Here is a 20,540-nt window from a genome sequence, read left to right as displayed (position 1 = left end):
AATTTTTAGGTATGATTCATCAATAAAACCATTTCAAAAACATGATTTTTTATTTTTCAGCTGTATTTCTTATTTTATTTTATCAAATTTCGTTAATAAATTTCATTTAAGTAATGCACAAAATTTTTATTGTGAAATGGAATACAGATTGCCTTTTTAATAAGAAATAAAATCTGTGACTTTTCTTTCAGCAAAGAGAACGTCTATAGTTGAGATTGATATGCCTTGGAGTAATGCAGAAATAGAGAGAAGCATGCCTTCATTGAAATACTATCATGACCTTACATTTGGTTTGTGGTTTTCTTATTATTTATTAAATGTTTATCTATATTCTTTCTTGGTTAAGAGAAAGCTACAAAACTAATCAATATTTTAATTAGAATAGATTTTATTGAACTGAATTATGTGGTGCAAAAAAAAATAATACAAAAATTAATGATGGCTTCAATAACAATTTAATTTCCGAATGCTCTTTCAGAGAATCTCTAGAGAATGTTAAACTAGAAATATGCAACATTTCATATTGTCGTATCCAAAATGAGGTATATTCATTAAATTCCTTGAAGGGACACCTAGATCATGTTGTGTTTCGATCGATGCAGATGTTTGTTGGAAGGGAAGTTTTTTTTTTCGAGGTTAACACTAATAATGAAAATCTGGAATTCTTTTCTGGTTTTATAAGCTTTAGATGAAGATCATTTGTGCAAAGTGTATTTTTCATTTGTTGGACTTGGATATGTCATTTTTAAAACAGCATACAAACATCAAATTCTTTGTTTTTGCTTGTAAAATCACCTTCTGAGGTACAAAAGATGCGATAGAAAGCATAAGGAAATAATGCCATGGAAAAAAAACACTGTGTACAAGTGGCATCAGCGTTTTTGTGAAGATCACGCAAACGTTGATGATAACCCTTGGACTGAGTACCCCCCTCTTCCGCTGCAGATGAAAATTTTGAGTGTGTTCAGGAAAGTGTATGCTAGGAAATTCTGCAGAGAAGTTCAGGAAAGTCTGGCAGATGAATAGCCATTAATGCCTCTGAACTTAGAATTTCACATGGAAGTGTTCGCAGCCTACTTCTTGACTATTTGAACATGTATCATATTTTTTTGCACGTAATTTCCAAAGTATCATCACCTGAACAAAAAAAAAAAGAGAGAGAGTGAAAAGTATAGGAATTTGATTGACATGGCTGATGAAGATGGCAGCTTCTTGAAGAAAATCGTGATAGGTGATGTGACATGGGGCTTTCTTTAGAACCCTCAGGCAAAACGTCAGTCAAGTGAATGGAAAGCAAAAACATCACCGAAGAAGAAAAAAAAAATTATTTTGGGCAATGTATTTGCGAATGATTTTTTTTAATTGAAAAGAAAAATATATATTTCCGTCGATCCTGAAAATGACATCAGTATGAATTTTTCTGAACAAATCTTTTTTTTTCCAATTCAGTAATTTCCATTAGATATGTTGCATAACTGGTTAGAATCATATTAAGACAAATCAATGTCAGCACAAGAGATATTATCTAAATATAAAAAAGAACATAAAATACAGACTAACATGTTTGTTGCCAAATCACGTGACAAAACTCTCTCTTACTGTTTGTATCAAAACAACAGATTAAGTAGCAGCAAGATGCATATTATCATTCAACTATTTTTCCAGAAAATATATTGATAGATAAAGTATAACCACCTGCATTTAGCTGACAATAACCATTAACCAACCACCCAAATTTCGATTAAAAAAACCTTTGTAAGTAGTATTTAAACCAATAAAAGAGAATATAGCAAATTAAAAGAATTAAATAACTTCTGTCAAACTTTTTTTCTGAGTGATTACAATCTTGATGGTAAAAAACAAGTGAGATAGTAAAAATTCTTTTATTAAAAAATAAAAGACTAAATGAAACTTTTATTTAAAATGAAATGCATTTATTTCCAAGATGTTATCAAAAATCAACTCCAACTTATTTCTTATCCTCAATGACAATGAACATTTCCATCCTCTCCCATGTATTATGTCACATTTACACTTAATGTAATCTGACAATTTAATTTCTAATTTTACCTAAGCCTTTAATTTTTCTTTAAACATTATTCCTTTTTTTCAATTTAGCAATTTTTTTTAAACTTTCTTGTTGACCTTTCTCGTGGTCATTGCACTTCCTGTGGGGAAAGTCAACCAACCCCTCTATTCACGCCTTTCTTTTTCTTCTTTTAATTTTAGGGGGGCTAACTAACCAATCTCTTTCATTTAAATTTCAAACTCTCCGCCTCTTTATATTTAATTGGCCGTAATTTTTCTGGTCTACCCCAGTTAAGGAATTTTTTTAAGTCTTTTTAAATACATTCTCTCTCTCGAACCTTCGGGCAGGTTGCCTTTTTTCTCCGAGATGCGGACTTCGGTCCGTATCAAGGGAATTTATGTTTTACATCTTTTTCTCAGCCAGCCTATAATTTAAATTAAATCTGGGAAATTTATTTCTGTCATTCTAATAGCTTCATTTTTATCTTTAATTTTTTTTTTATATTAAAGACCCTCTTAAATTAAGCTTTCTTTCTATACATGTCTTTTCAATAGTTAAACCCTTTCCGCTTTCCTTTCTTTTATGCATAACATCATTTCTTTCGTCACCCATTTCTATTAAAGGTGTTCCTAATGTTAATAATTGTTTTAAAGACGTCTTTCCACTAGTTATGTTGTTAGATATTTTTCTTAAATAAATCTTAAACGCAAGTTAAAAATGTGTGTTTCATTTGTCTTCTTTTGATGGTTGTCTTTTAAAATGTCCTATGTATACACGGTGAGTACCTTTTTATTTGTTAAGGGAATTTGTAATTTTTCATTGGAAACATCAACTTACTGTATTAAATCACATATTTATGTTTGGATATAGCATGACTTTATCTTATTTATCTTTAATATTTAATTAGTTTTTAATATTTAATAGTTTTACCCTTTTTCCAAATTTGGTGATACCAAATTATCCAATTTGTTCAAACCTCACACTTTGTGACCCTTTGAACCTATTCGGTTATTGTTATCCCACATTAGCATTGTACTACCACTTTCATTAACGATCACATTCCCCTTAATTTTATTTATTTACCCTTTTATATATTTCGGCGTTAATTTGTTTTATCATGACATTTCAATCATTTACCTATTTTTAATCATGGCTATATCCAGAGATACATCCAATTATGCAACCCATCCATTTTAATAATAATACATAAATAACTTTACTTTATATGCACCGATTCAATTATTTAATTTAACTCTTACATATTGCTCATTTACTCCTCCCCAACTGTAAAAATACTCTTGTTTTGAATTTGCATTTTTTTTTAAAAGTTCAATTTATAGTAAATTTGTATAAGTTTTCTATGGGATCTTATTACGAAAATATTTTAAATCATTCTTGAAAGATTCCGGTATGTGTAAGTTCATTTGAATTAGCTACTCGCTTTATAGATTTCTGTTATGCTTTGTTCTGTATTTTCATTATATTTTTTCTGTTTTTTGCTTGGTATGTTTTATTTCGTATATATTTTTTACTTAATGTCTTCTATTTTCATTTAAATTTTTTTAGTGCTCCTCACATGAATTTATTGATATATTTTGTTTTGGCTATATTGATGCAATATTAGGAAGCACTCCTTTTTACGGATATAATTCTGTGAACTAATGAAGAAATTATATCTTTTCATTATTTTGTTTTCCGACTTTATATATATATATATATATATATATATATATATATATATATATATATATATACATACATACAAGAAAACACGAAGAAAGTTAAGAAAAACAATAAGTTTCATTTGCCACTTTTAATCACATCATACCACTTTTAATGAAATGAATAGAATTAAAAGAATTTGTAGTAATATTTATTTATCCAAAAAACAAATCGATAAACTATTTCAAAATTTGATAAAAAACAATGGATACCCAACTAAAGTAATAAAATTTTATATAAAATCATTGAATTAATCGTATATTTTTGTGGATATATTTACTAAACATTTTTTTTGTTAATTTTTATAATTTTCCCATGTGTAAATCCATTTCGGGCAAATCCGTGGCTAGAATTGTTTACTAAAAATTCCTTTACTAAATAATTTCCTTTGTTAATCTATACAGTTTTTCCATGTGCAAATCCATTTCGGGCAAATCCGTGGGTAAAATTGTTTGCTAAAAATTTCTTTATTAATTTATACAATTTTTCCATGTGCAAATCCATTTCGGGCAAATCCGTGGCTAAAATTATCTACTAAAATTTTTTTTCCTTTGTTAATTTTTCCATGAGCAAATCCATTTCGGGCAAATCCGTGTTAAAATTATCGATTAAAATTATTTTCTTTGATAATTTAAATAATTTTTTTATGTGCTAATCCATATCATGCAAATCCGCGGCTAAAATTATTTGCAAAACAGACAATTTATGTTTATTTTTTCTATTTTATATGTTTTCTTAAATAAACATCTATCTTCTAAAACTATTTATGATCAATTTCTAAAATTATCCAGTATAATATTACCTTGCACACATCCATTTCGGGCCCATCCTTGGTAACTAACAAATCAAAGCTCAGAATAACAAATCACTTCAGCAGTGCAGTAAGAACGACACTTTAAAACCCTCTTGTTACACTCAATTTGCGCTTTTGTTTTCATATTTTGTAATCTGGCAGTCTTTCTGCGAAAACATTTTTAAATCATTCTTGAAAAATTTTCTGTCCCTGTAAGTTGAGCTGATCTTGCTACTCGCTTTATAGTCCCCTTTTCAATGTTTTTTCTTTTTCTTTTATTTTATTTTTTGTTTTTACATGTTATTTTTACTTTTTGTGATCTATTTTATTTATTATTTTTATAAAAAAAAATTTTGAGTGCTCCTCACACTATTGTAATAATATATTTTGCTTTGGCTTTATTGATACAATATCAGAAAGCACTCTGTTTTGCGGATATAATCGTGTGGGCTAAAGAAAAGATTATATCTTTTTTTCCGGTTTTTTAAATAAAATTTCATCTTTTTTTTCTTTTTTTTTACTGTTGATTGTTATTTTTTTACTTATTATTTCCCCTCCTTTTTTTTTCTTCATATGTCTATAATTTTTCTTTGTTTCCTTCTTCATTATTCTTCATATATATATATATATACAGTCAACCCCGCTTAAAGGAATACCATCGGTTCTATTAAATCTATGCTATTAAGCGGGTTATTCGATTAAAAGGGGAATGCAATATTCAGTCTAAAATTCTGAATTTTCAAAAAAATTTTACTTTTTAATGGTTTAGTATCGCGGTTTGATTAAATAAACTCACTTATATGATCAATAAATAAATATAATTAAAACTTTCTTCCTTAGTATCATAAAAAAATGTTATTTGCGGTTACATAAAAATAAATCAATGTTAGTAAAAAGTATCATGTAGGAACTAAAATATTATTTAAACCTATCCGAAAAATTCTAAAATTGAAGACTTTTTTTATACCGATTTAATTTTTCAATTTATCAAGATTAGATATTCCCTTTTTGTTTCTACAAAAATTTTCATAACTTGTGCGTATTCCTTTCAAACACATGCAGATTTTTTTTTCTTCTAATCTTTGAAACTTGAGAAATTCCTAATTAATGCGCTATTTTAGTTGGGGATTTCTTTAAAATTTATTGTTTCTAAGATTCATTGTTTTTTTCCGATAGATTTAAATCATTCTTTTTCGCGCTCAACTTGCAACCAACTCAAAATTATTCACTGGATTAAGCCGTTATTCCACTTAAGAAAAAGACACTCTTTACACTAGTGTATTAGGTTTTTAAAGCTTTTTCTTATCAAAGCTAATAGTGCATCAAGAGGGGACCACAAGTCTTGACCTAAAAACAAATCACTCTATCCCTTTTTTACATACTAAATGATGTGTGAGTGAAGTAAGTCAAAGAGGGGTAAAACCCCCTTCGTTTACTTCAATGTATAACTGGCAGCAAGATTTGATTAATTTTTCAACTTCATCCCAAGCACCTACTATAATAAGAAGTCCCTATTGAAATGACCACCTATTGTAACCATATCTTAACTGAAAAAGGGAAATTCTATATTAGCTGGTGAAATATTTCTCTAAAATTGACACATTTTTTTCCATTTCAGTACCACTTCTTTATGCAATTAAGCGGGGGCAAAAAACAACAAATAACCGTTTAAACGGGGAAATTCAACATTAGTTTAACGTAAAATGAAGAATAAAACAAAGAAAAATTATAGACATATGAAAAAAAGGGAGTGGGAAATAATAAGTAAAAAAATAACAAACAACAGTTTATTAAAAAAAAAAAAAAATGAAATGTTAATTAAAAAACCGGAAAAAAAGCCGGGAAAAAAAGATATAATCTTTTCTTCAGCCCACACGATTATATCCGCAAAACAGAGTGCTTTCTGATATTGTATCAATAAAGCCAAAGCAAAATATATTAATACAATAGTGTGAGGAGCACTCAAAAAATTTTTTTATAAAATAACTGCAAAAAAATAGATCATAAAAAGTAAAAATAACATGTAAAAACAGATAATAAAATAAAATAAAAAGAAAAAGAAAAAACTTAACTTTCTTAGTGTTTTCTTGTATTTATTTATTTATATATATAGGGTAAACTAACCAGTGAAGGAACACTTAAGCTTCGCTTGCCTTTTAAAAAATCATATTAATTTCAAAATTCGTAATTTCAGTTAAATGACAGTGTCAACATATTTGTTACTAATTGCAAATTATGCAAAAAAATTGCAGAGAACTTACATAATATTGTTTTAAAGTTTTGGAGGTTCAAATAACAAGTAGTAAGAAGACCCAGTGAAGGAACAGCTCTTACCAGTGAAGGAACACAAAATTGCCCAGTGAAGGAACACTTAATTTTGGTTATTTTTTAATGCTCTTTATGAATTTTTTAGCCATACAAATACAGTCGGACATCTATTTAACGAACTTCCATTCTACGAATTTCCCTATTTTACGAATTTTTTCGAGGAACCAAGAGCATTTTGGAAATTTTTTTGTAAAATAACTTCCATATAGCAAAGTGAATTTTCTATTTAACGAACTTTTCATTGAGATCCAATTTCCCTATTTTCCAAAATATTTCTTAACATTTTAAACTTGTTAAAGCAATTTATGGGGGAAATGACATTAAATTAATTTTCGAAGCCACTGCTTTATGAAATGTATTACTGTTTTGTCTAAAAATTATCTTAGAGAAAGCAGTAAATTCCCTTTCCCTTTTTGTTTGCACTTCAAACGAAAAACTCACTTCAAATTAACGGATTTCATCCGTAGCAATTTAACTTAACGCAAGTGGTAATGTATGTTTAAAATTACTTTTATAATAAATGCAACTATATTTTTATACATAAATTTAGACTTTTTTTAGTTGAAAATGTATATAGCATGATAGTGTAACACTGGATAATGTTTTGCTCTATTCTTGCTTTCCATGCAGATTTCTTTTATGGTTGAGATTTATATGATAAATAGTAGATACTAGTTTACAAGATAAAAGTGTATCAATTGCTATTTTAATTATGTCTGGTGTTTAAGAATTTAAAACCTGTTTTGTGTTGTTTAAGTATTTTAAGAGGTGATTTTCTATTTAACGAATTTTCCATATAACGAGCTTATTATTGGTATTAAGTGATTTTGTTAAATAGAGGTCCGACTAAAAACAAGACTATTTGTGAAATTATGAGATACAAGTACTTGTAAAATGCTAACTTTTTTCTGTAATCATGAACTAGAAATTAAAGTGATGTTAAATACAAAATAAATTTAAAAAAATCGTTCTTTCTTATAATTTGACAGTCAAATCTAAATCATTGTGTCATCCGATGCTGTTTATTATCATTATTATTTTATCACCTTTTAGTTTACTCTTTTTCCTCTTATTTCTTGAAGCTTTTTTTCTTTTTTAAGTATTTTTTCTTTTTCTTTTCCATGTTCTCTTGTTTTAATGTTTTTTAGATCTTTCAGCCTCTTGAAATTTTTGCCATTTCTCTGAAGTTAGTGCAAAAGGTAATTTATTCGCTTTTCTTCTTATTTGACCTTTCTTTTTATCATCAATATTTGGCCAATGTAAATGGCTCTTCCAAACTTCTTCTGATTTTTCAGCAACATTTCTAGAATGCCTTTCTCGAAAATAGACGGGGGAAAGGTGTCTTGAAGTTTGAGGCAAATCCATCTATCCATCTTGAGGCAAATCCATCTTATATCTAGAGGATCTTAGTACTGATTTTACTTACAGAATCATTTCTTTTTTCAACTAAGAGAATCAGCATGAGGACTCATTTCAAATTCGATATCTAATATGCATTCATTATCAATACTAGCTTCAGTTCCTAAGTTTGACTTAACCAAGTGGTCTTCTTTTAATACGTGCTCCTTCCATATTGGAAAAAGTACAGGCTCTTGGACATTTTCGATATTAGACTCTTCCGTCAATGCTGTGTTAAAAATTTACAGCATATCTTGAGGGATTTCCCTCTCAAGCTTCTGAAGAAATTGAGTATCGTTTCTGTTTAACTTTGTTTTTTGTTGAGGAACTTACTTCTAAATTCTAACATTGTAAAGTAGTTTCTATAAATTATATAATCACGTTGCTATCCTATAATGATAGCTTATTAGGAGTTCTTGGTGCAAAAGCCAGCGAAAAAATGTTCTATTTTTATGATTATATTTAATTAGTTTTCGATTTGTAAACATAGTTTATTAAGTTGCCTAACATTTGATGTAACTACACACCCCGTTAATAAATATAAATTATAATTTTTTCATAAATTAAGCTACTAAATTAACATTTTGAACTGAAATTATTTCAGGAATTATTCATACAATTTTTAACAAAATTTCGGTTGTCCTCTATATAGCAGAATTACTTATCCTAGAGTCATGTAAAATCATATATCACCATATATGGCAACGTTACTTTTAAAAAGTAACGAGTAAAAGTACAAGTATTTTTTAAAAAAGTAACGAGTAAAAAGTTCTTATTTTAAAAAGTAACGAGTAAAAAGTACAAGTAAAAGTACAAGTACTAAGCAAAAAAAGTAACGATTTAAAAGTACATTTCTAGGAAATCGAAAATTCAAAGTAACCTAAAATTTTATTGAATAATATTCTTATGCTCTTTAAAGTTTTTGCCAAATTGTTGTCATTTATTTAATTATTTTTAATTTTGAATGTTATGGATTTAAATTTATTTTTAAATTCGAAAGAATATTATAATATAATTTTATAATATAATCGTATAATATAATTTTAAAATCAAATATAGTTTTAATTTCAACCTTTTTATGGATTTGCTCGAAAAAGAAATTTTATCTATTGATTTTAATTTTTAGTTTATTATTTTTATTTATTTAAATTACCATTGATTTAAGATTGTTTTACTCTTTAGAGACGCGTTTTAAAAGCACAAACATAAACAAGGCAAACACAGGGTTTCAGATAGCTTTGTGATCTTTGAGCTAGTAAAAAATAATTGAATGTGCAGTATAAGTTGAAACAGAAGGTATTTAAACACGAAGTTAGCTGTGAATGCATGTATATTGCACATTAATTTTATTAATTAAAAAAAAAACATAAGCATTTTTTTTTCAATTTAATATTTTTTTTTTAGAAAGCTTACCGAGTTTTAGAAAAAATTTCCGTTACAAATACTTGTACTTTTTCCCTAAAAAAGTAACGAAAGTACAAGTAAAAGTACTAAATTTAAAAAGTAACGAAGTACAAGTAAAAGTACGTACTTTTTACTTGTACCGGCGGTACAAGTAACGAAAGTAAAAGTACTGCCATATATGTATATCACACATTACTGTTCATTCACTGGAAGTATTCCCAGTGTAGGAATATGCCTGTTTCTTCACTGGTTAGAAGCTGGTTTTAGTCTTTTAAACAGAATTTTGATGTATAATATGACTAAAAGTACAAGAAAATTACGAAATTTCTTTTATTTTCATTAACTGAGAAATGAACCCAGTAAAGAAACATTTGTTCCTTCACTGGTTTTTCATCGTTTGATGATCCAGTGAAGGAACATGCCTGTTCCTTCACTGGTTGGAAGTTGTTTTTTGTCTTTTAAACAGAATTTTGATGTATAATATGACTAAAAGTACAAGAAAATTAAAAAATTTCTTTTATTTTCATTAACTGGGAGAAAAACTCAGTAAAGGAACACTTGTTCCTTCACTGGTTTTTCATCGTTTGGTGATCCAGTGAATAAACACCCCCTTATCTCAGTACTTGATTATGCTATGGTGCTTTAAAAAAAATAAAACGTAACTTCAATAACTATATTTTGAATTCTCTTTTTCACAGTGAGAAAAATAAGACTACTACATGCAATTAATTCCACTTCAAACATATAAGTACAAACACTCACCTTATAATTTTTTCAACGAAACAAGGTGTTGCAGAGATAATAACAAATTCAAAAATTTTTTCAGAGAAATCTATTTGACCAGGTAATCCAAAATATTGCTAGATGACTTCCTATTGTTTGGCAGTAAGCTATTGTTACCAATCAATCTAAAGAAAAACTTTCAAATTCTTATTTTTAATGAATATATATGAAATGTTCCTTCACTGGGTAGTGTTCCTTCACTGGTTGGTTTACCCTATATATATATATTCATGCATGTGTGCAAAATTGTAAATAAATCATTTTCAAAAAATTTCAATTTTTGTTTTGTGGAAGGGCCAGTAGTAGAATATGTTTTAGAGGGAATCAGATGCTTTTTTTTGTTATTATAGTCCTATAGCATCTCTAACAATTTAAGTACGATTTATAAAATCTAGAAATTTTTTAAATCCATATTTCCCCAATCCCAAAGCTGTCCAGATTTTCCAGCTTACATTGTTCTAAAATACTTGGTTTCAGCTATTATTGGTTAGAGGCCATGATAACCAAGTGCCAGGTATTTTTCGAACCCTTGTCATTATTAAACTATTTTATCTCTCTTTTAGACATGGAAGATATGTCAATGGCTTATGGACCTAGTTGGGAACCTATTGTTGCACAGATCAACATAGCAATGGAGCTGGTCAGTCGACCCTCACTGGATCCCAGTCCAACTCTGCCCTGGTGGGACAAAATGCGACTGCTTTATCATGGCAGACTGACCTGGATAGCTCAACACCTGAATATGTTCCTTAGAGCCTCACTTGATCCATATAATACAACAGAGCATATGGAGATATCGTGGACTGAAGTTTTCATCGAATGGACTAACGGTACAAAAAAAGCTTTTTATTTGCCCTATGTATATTGTTAATTGTTGAATAATAGATAAAACTTAATCTATAGCACAGCTTTTGAAAAGTTGTTGAAAGATTTTTCATTGACATTGGTGGACATATCCCTAATGATAGTAAAAGTGCAACATTGGAAGATTTATGGTAAAGCTCCGATTATCCTAATTACTTCGGAGTCCGGTGCTCCAATCTTTTTACCAAACAGAAGCTGCTGATTCCCTCCTTCAGATGGCTTCATTTATTTCTGGATTTGGCCAAATTTGCAAGTGGTTATCATAACCCAGACTGCTTTGGCTAGATTTGCCAGTGGCTGTCTTAAGTTGTTTATTTTTGAGGGAGGCAGAAAGATCTTCCCTAATTACAAAATATGCTGTGTTCAATCAGCTTTGCCAGAGTATATTCTGGTTTGCCTTGGACTTTCTAAAGTGGATCTTACATCAGATTCCCTTTTTATTGCGAATTTTTTAGCTGTCAACGGCGTATTGGAGCTTATCTGACGAATGTCAGAATAAGAGGATAAGCAACAACAAGCAGAATTTTTTTCATTTTTAAAAAAACTGTGATATATTATATTACTTTACTAATAAAGTAATTTATACCTACTTTAAAAAATTGGAGTCATCTCTGAATTGAAATTTTTTTATTGCAAGTGAGGTTTTGTTAACAATTTGAACAAATATGAACATGTTAAGACGATGAAAAAAATTGAGAATTTGAACTTTTGCATAATCATCAAAAGCTTTTAAAATATCCATTGGCAAAAAATAAATTTTTTGCTGATTACCAACCATCTGTAGTGTTTATCATCCCTATAATACACACGCTATGAAATGTTATATAAGTCATCAGCTGGTTTAAATATTTGATATTTATGGTATGTGTTGGAATCGAAAGCGTTTATGCATACATACAAGCATATTTTATGAATGTTTTCGTTTGCAGGAAGAATTTTAACTAAAGGAGATTTAGACATGTATGTTCATACTGCATCCAAGTATGATGACATAAGAGTTCTGCACATCCCCCATCTAAAACTCAGGTAACAATAATTACATACTAATGTAATGGATTATTGACTTTCTATTAAAAAAATTGCATTAAACATCCTCTAAGATATGTATTTTTTTTCTTTCAAAATGTAATAGCGTGAGTTTGGATTGGTTGTGCCTTGGAAACCCATTTGACCATCACAATGTCATGCCATGTGCTCCAAACAAAGTTCCTGAATATTCAATCAACCAGGTGAGCCTTACCAGGGGTGTATCCCAGAATTCTGGTTTTTTTTCATATCGTCATTCTGGGTGTAAAAGATAGGGCATGTGATTTTTCGGCGAATTTCACGAAATTCCATGTTTCTCAAGACCATTGATTTGCATACTTCCTTAAATTAAAACTTTTAATCCAACGAAATTTTGCACTGCAATTTAAAGTAAGGGTTAAGATTTAAAGTAAGAATTAAGAGTACTGGAATCTGAAATTTAAATTTTGAAACTTTTGCTAAATTGTTAACGAAACCTTAACACATATGTGGTTCTTCCGCCATTTTGATTATTTTTTCTTTTTTGGCTCGTTGTATTTTTGCCGTTTTTAATATTTGAAAATATGGTGGAATCTGCTATTATCTCGATTCTAATTCACATGTTTTTAATGTTAAACATCGATTTTCTTATTTATTTTATTTAAAAGTAACACATTGCCACAAAACCAATAGTACTCACGAGATTTGAAAATTTTACATCATGATTCGTATTCACGTGATTTAAAATTCCAATATCATTTTGTATTTACGGCTTTTTAGACTTAATATCAATATTTGTATCAACGTGTTCTGAAAGTCCAATATGGCCATTTGTATTCACGCAAGTTTAAGATGAAAAGAAGTTATTTTTATTCGCACATTTGTAATATCAAAATTTCTTTTCAGATTTACGCAAGTTAAAAATCTAATATCGCTATTTGTATTTTCGCATATTGCGATTCATATTCACGTGATTTCAAAATATAATATCGTGATTCTTGTAAACATCAAGTTTTTTCTTAAATTAGTTACTACAAAGGTGTGGTATTCTTCATTGGTTGGAAATTTAATAATAAATCTTACTTTAAAAATTATATTAAATATGTATAGTATGTAAATTAATATCTTTATATCAAGTTTTTGCTCATGAAGTTTTCAGGATTTTTCACTTTGTATCATAAACACACCTGTCTTACTTTAAAGTTATGACTTGATTTGTTCTGATATGTTTCATTTGTTTATTGCATAAGTTAATCTTGGAATAACTTTCAAAACTCCTTGATATTCTTTTGCAACAAATTATTTATAAATACTGAGTGACTATAAATAACTTGAACGCACCCTTTAATTTTATTGCTCTCTAAAATATCACAACCAAACTTTAAAATAAACATAAAAGCATTATTATTTAACCTGTCATTAACCATCTGTCTAACTTGACCTCTGTTGTCAAAATTTAGATTTATTTTATTTAATAAAACTTATATTACTTGGACACATCTTGTATGTTATCTGCTAAAATGAGTTAAGTATGTTAATGAATGTCCCCATGACTGAATTTTTTCAGACTTTCTGTGACAAACCACTATAGCACTAATATCTTTCTGCAAGAAACTTTTAATAATAACTATTACATGTTACTAATTTTAAGTAATAGAAATGTTGTTTTTATGAAGAAAAAAGACTATTTCAATCAATTGAAATTGAATATTTTTTTTATTTTTATTTTTTTTTATTCTAGTATTCTGGACGATATTCTCGCATCTTGTAGGAGAAAATACTCTCTTGTTATTTCATTTTTCGCTTTTTGTAAATCATCATCATATTAAAAAATAATTAATTAAAAATAATGCGATCCCTAACCGTAACTACCCCCGAAAAATCGCTCGAATCAAACTCTTCAAAAAAGGGTTGCTAAATGCTTCTTTCGTTTCCAGATTCAGTTGTAATAAATAATATTGTATTAAAAAAATCGAATTTCAAAACCTAAGTGGAAATCAATAACACTAACTGCATATTAGGATATTTGAAAACCATGTGAAAATCAATATCAATAAATGCCGAAAATACACTTCAAACGCTACATAGACTTACGATACTATCAGCATAAACTGAGCACGTCAAAAAATTATTAGCTAAAAGTGCAATTCAAATTTTACATGCAGAAATCAGATCAATTGAGAAATAACCAGAATTTTAAAAAATGCAGTGGAAATCGATAACAAATAGCAATTAGAAAAAGTCAGTCAAACGATCTAAAAAAAAATTAAATTATCACATTAAAATACAATAATCAAATAAGTGATTTGAATTTCATGTGTAACAAAATTGTATATATATATTTTAAAAATTGTGAAAAATCATAGCAGTAACTGTCTAAAAAACGATTGAAATGCCGCGTGTATTAATGAGGATATTGACGCAAACCAAGCACCTCGGCTAGTCATTTCTTGAATCCCTGAATTGAACTTCACATGATGGAATAATGTCGGTATTTTTTAAAAAAAATCACAAGAATATCAATAATGGCTAAGCAATAAAAGACATCACGATTTCAGAAAGACTAAATAAAAACTCGTAGAAGTAATTGTAAAAAAAAATTATCAAAACATTTGTGAGAGTTGAAATGAGGACTTAAACGAATGATTTCAAATGAAATCATTATATGTGCGTAATATATTGAAAATAGTGTATAGATTTTATTTTAACTAAATTTTAGAAAAAAAGAAATGTACCACATTCATTTATTAATTATCTTGCTACAAATCTAAATTCTTAACAAAATCCTCACTCACAGTCAAATTTGGTGTTCTTTGGAAAAAAACTGAATGAAAGGACATGATTTCTAGAGTGAACTAACTTTTAAACATTTGAAGTTTTGGATTTTTTTTTTAATAATTTGTTTTTAAATTTTTTTCTTTAATTCTCAAATGAGAATTGAGAAAACTGTAGTATTTCTTTTCCCTCCAATGTGAGAGAAAGGCGTCATTTGAATATAATTCTGGGGGGGGGGGGAATTTCAGTAATTTCTGCAGGAAAGAAAAGCAAACTTTTTTACTTTATTATTCTCAAAAAAAAGGAAATGTTCACAAACCTTTTTTTTTCTCCGAAGCATGAGAAAGACGTCTTTTGAATATAATTCAGGAGAAAAGGAAAATCTTTTGAAAATTTCTGTTGAAATGAAACCAAATTATTTTACTTTATAATTCTTTATGTTTCAATATTTTCAAATGAGAATAGAAAAATTATGAGCATTTTTTTCCTCTCTGATGCGCAAGAAAGGCATTTTTTGAATATAATTCTATTGAAGAAAATATTTCGAAAATTTCTTCCGAAAAGAAAACCAAAATTTTTTACTTCATTGTTCTTTATTTTTCTCTATTCTCAAATTAGAATAAAAAAATCACGAGTATTTCTTTCTTCTACGATGTGCAAGAAAGGCATCTTTTGAATTTAATTCTGGAGAGAAAAAATTTTTGAAAATTTTAGCAGAATAGAGAATCAAAATTTTTTACTTCCCAAAGGAAAAATTCTTCTGAAAGAACTCGGTAATATTCTGTGACAATGTTGCAGTTTCGCCGTGATTCTGCCACAGGGCTGAATGTTATGCAAAATCCTTCATAAATTGTCCTGAAAAGAAATATTTTTTCAGAAAATTGTCTATTTTATGTTATGTATTAAAATTTAACTGTATTGGTGCAATAGTATTAAAAGCTAATCTAAATCTTTTTGTGAGTTGCCCACATGAGGAACTATTCAGGACTTTTTTAGGAATAGGTTTGAATCTATAACTAAATTAATTTTAAATGTTAACTGATCATAGTGTGAAATTTTATAATAGCATATGAAAATCAATGGGGGAAAGTTTGTATCCATAAAAGCTAATTCTGAGAAAAACAAATTTTAATGCATGGGAATTTTCAGAAGCAAGCATTAAATTGAAATCGCAAAAAGGAAAAATATACACAAAAGTTACAAATATTTATATACATTTCTTAAACATTTCAGATAAAAATTTAAAATTTCTGATATTGAAAGAGAAATAAAAGTTGAAAATTGGGTTTCGCAAGAGCATTTTTTTCTTCAAAATTCTTCGCCGATCGATTCTTCCTCACTAGTATCATTGTCATCTTCTTCATTAGTTTCTTTTTTATTCCTTTTGTTGACACTTGGACGCGAACGCTCTTTTCACCATCTTTCGCTTGATAATTCTCCAGAATTACCAATTTCCCAAGTTATTGATTTATCAAGACTTACCAATCCTCAAAATGCAGTTGGTGGTGATCTATTCATAATTTTTATGAAAAATGGACTTAAAATGTTCTTCTCACTTCATATTAATTTATGTTTTTGTGTATTTATATTTTAAGAAAATATTAATAATATAATATAAATACTTAAAAACATATGCATATTTGTTTTTCTTAAATTACTAAGTTTAATATTAAATTTTTGTAACAAGTTGTAATTCCTTTGGAAATTAAAAAAAATTGAATGATTTATATTTATTTTTGATTGATAATATATAAAAATGTCTGAATTACATAGCAAATATCTAAGTTACCCTGAATAATATTATGTAAGGAATTATATTTAGGAAAACACTAACTTGTCCCTCTGTAAAAGTTGACCACTAAAGTAGTGCCCCCCAAGCGGTCAACTTACTCAGGTTTCACTATAGTACCTGTCAGGGAACTGGGCAATCTGTGTCTAGACTAGCCGAATTATTAATGAATTTATCAAAAATGTGATTTGGTGCAATTGAAAATAGAGAGACAATTAAAAAAATATATTCATTCATTATGACGAACATCCAAAACAATTTACAACCTATTCAACCTATCGTTCTGTTCTAATATAAATAAAATAAAATTCACACGCGAGGTTTTTTGGTATTCGTGTTGCATGTTTCATTATTTCATGATTTTTCTTGCTTTTGTCAGTCTCTCTAAATTTTAGTTTTTAAAGTCCTTTATTTTTAAGTAAATTTTATAGTGACCACCTTTGGCTTTAATGCAAAGCTGCAAACATGAAGCAATATTTCTGCTGTTGGCTGCCTCTGATCCAAAATTTGCCAATGCGCATATAAAAGCACATTGCTTCATTGGATATGAGTTTTACTACTCAAACAATTTAGTGGGTATAAAAATGCTTCTTGTTGAATTTTTGTTAACATTTTTAGTTTTTTTACCTTGCTGTTGAACAAAAAAAAATTCAATAAATGAGTGTAGAGAGAGTGACAATAACCCCCTTCAGGTATTCTGAATTTCACTGCTATAGCTATGAACACTGCCCGTAACTGCGCTTGTTTTGAAAAAGACTTTGCAACTCAAAGTAAAATAAAATAAAACCTAAAATATGACTTTTCCAGATTGATTTTCAAAGCACTCTTCTTTTTTCTCATGTCACTTATAAAGGTATCAATTATGACAGGAATTTCAAACAAGCTGTATAATTGTGGAAAAAGTACATGAAAAATAAAAGTTAATATGTTTATCAATTATTGTTTTTTAAATTTTGACTGGTAACTTTGTCCAAGTTATTTAGCATCACCCTTTACAAAGTGTTCTATAATGATATAAATTTTGAGATCAATAGTGAAATAAAATGTGCCTATCTGATTTCCTAATTTAAGTAAGAAAGTAGACCAATCACTATTAAAAAAGATTCTAATAAATTATTATTTAAGTTAGAAGAGCAAAGGAAGGATTACAATCAAGGCCCATTCATTAAACTTGAAAGCTTTTATTTTAAAGCTCCATTCTTAAATTAACTAATATTAATTCTGTCCTCTCTTTTTTCCTCTATTTTTTAATAATTTTTGCACAGATCCATAAATGATGATTGTGCATCAATAAATGATTTATATTTGCACTCTACGTTTCCTATCACATCCAGTACAAACTTTATATGGTTTCATGCAACTTTTCTTTTAAGAACCTTTGTTGATTTTGTACTATTTTTCTTTACAAAAACACGCTTGCAGAATTTATAGCTGCAAAATGTGATAATTTATGTTGTTTCTATAAATTAACGAGCTATCGAGAGAATAAACCATTTTTATGTTTAACATCATTAGATCTATGTTTCAGGTTCATGATTCTTATCGAGCATTTCGTTCACAAAATCTTGACATATCCTATGCTTTTGAAACTCGACATCATCATTCTGCAACAGAGGAGGATGTTCCCACAATGCTTCTCTACAGCAGCACCCTCAGGTGGATTGAAAACTTAAAAGTAAGATAGCAATTATTCATTTTGAAAAAGAATTGTTTTCCTTCTTTTTGGCACAAAAGAAATAAAAGCAGATTTTAAATAGCTGTTTTCCATTTGCACACTCTCTCATGTGAATCCCAGTGTAATCCTCTCACAGTATTGTGAAATGTAAGTATTTATATGATATTTTTAACTCATAAAATTTAGAATATGAGTTTGTGTACTTATAATGCAACATAAATTCATGTTTATTAACAAATATAAATTTATTAAGTGCAAAATAAATCTGTAATAATTGTAATCATAATGAGGAAATTCTTTTTATTAGATTACTTTTAATTGTTATCAACCATAAATTAAAAACAAACAAACATCATATTGACTTGAAGGAAACTTTTGATGACCTGATTCAGGTCCTCTGAATTTTTGAACAAGCATGAACAAGTTTTCCTTGTAATAAATAATAAAATACACAGAGAGCATGTGTTTTGGAGTACATGGAGAGCATTTGCAGCAATATATATATATATATATATATATATATATATATATATATATATACGCACACATTGTATGAAGGTAATTAAAATGGATTTTAAATAATTATTTTTCTTGTGTATTCCTATGCAATTGTTTCAAATAATGTATTTTAAAAATAAGTAAAAGTTCATTTTCAATGAAATGATGCATTTTCAATCAAAAGTTTCATTTCAATGGATACCAGTGGCTCCAAAAATATTTCTTTAAAAGATCTAATTTCTTAACAGTATTAGCTTTTCATATTTTTAACAGTACTTTACCTTAATTAATATGTACTTTACTTTAATATGTACTGTACTTTAATTAATATGAAATGCCTTTTTTATTTTGTAAATTTAAAATTATAGATTTTGTGATTTTTTAAATGCATACTTTAAACATTATCAATTCATTTGTTTACATTAGTTTTGTTTTGAATTCACAAACATTTTTTTACTAAGCAATTTTTAGCATCTTTCTTAAAATAGAAACACTTATAGTTTATCATGAATGTGTATAAGTGAAGACTTATTTAAGACGGCATGTTGACCTAACAGCTATTAGGTGTAGTTTATTATCATGCTGAATCAGTTTTTGGATCAGATTTAATTGGGTGCCTTCAAGCGACGTCAAAATATAATTGGTTGTGTAACGATTCAGCAGCAATCCAGTTCGACACCCACTTGTGATGTGTTTTACATGTACTCAATGAATTAAAAATAAAATGTGAAATGCGATTTTAAACTTTGATTTTTATGATACTTTTTTTCTGTTTATTTATTTTTTGAAAGTAGTACAATCGAATTTAATAATTTGAGGTGGACAAAACCAAGTTTACTTGAACTATTGAGAAGTCTTAATTATTGAATTTCTTTAATAAATGAAAGGAAATATAGCAATTTTTAAATTTCAGTGCAGTGTATTTAAATGAAAAGTGTTTGATAACCTAGACCTTCAAAGCATATTATCTCTACAAAATAGAAAATTGCAAGGTGTTGCGACCAATTTTTAAAAACCAGCAAGTTATAGAATGAAAAGTAGCAAGTTTCAAATAAGAAATTGATTTATAATTAAATTTTACTCAATGTTTAGGCACCAGCTACAATATTTTAGATGCTATTGTGAAAAAGACTTGTTAGTTTCGTGTCCTTTACAGTAATTTTTCAAAGCTCTTTTGATTTTTTTTACCTTTTGTAGCTTGTAGAAGATATTTTTAAAAATCTGTAATGATACTTTTTTTAAGTATTGTTGTACTTCATCGACCTAATTGTGGTTCTGTAAACATGGATCCAATTAACATTCAGTTTCAAACCCTTGTCACCACTAGTCAACATACCTTTCAAAAGATGGATCTTCTCTGTGTTGGTCATTTTCTGGATGCTGACTTGTTTGTGCACTCAGATTTAGGATAAACTCAAGCAATCAAAATTTAAAAACCCAAGAGTTGAATATGGCGACTTTACTGTAAAGATAGCAT

The 20,540-nt window shown here is 28.2% G+C and overlaps 1 protein-coding gene across 1 annotated transcript in view; it reads left to right on the top strand.

Moving 5' to 3' along the window:
* The window catches only part of hob (bridge-like lipid transfer protein family member hobbit), a 116,726-nt gene that overhangs the window by 43,863 nt on the left and 52,323 nt on the right, over positions 1–20,540 (top strand). Inside the window, exons 28-32 of the mRNA XM_016058688.4 lie at positions 192–290; positions 11,021–11,287; positions 12,251–12,347; positions 12,454–12,550; positions 18,419–18,565. Of these exons, the coding sequence (XP_015914174.1) occupies positions 192–290; positions 11,021–11,287; positions 12,251–12,347; positions 12,454–12,550; positions 18,419–18,565 (707 nt within the window). The remainder of the gene's footprint in view (positions 1–191; positions 291–11,020; positions 11,288–12,250; positions 12,348–12,453; positions 12,551–18,418; positions 18,566–20,540) is intronic.

This window comes from Parasteatoda tepidariorum, chromosome 4 (genome assembly GCF_982258835.1).
Source record: "Parasteatoda tepidariorum strain Cologne lab strain chromosome 4, Ptep-v5.0, whole genome shotgun sequence".
Lineage (NCBI taxonomy): Eukaryota > Metazoa > Arthropoda > Arachnida > Araneae > Theridiidae > Parasteatoda > Parasteatoda tepidariorum.
This window is presented reverse-complemented; position numbering and strand designations above follow the sequence as displayed.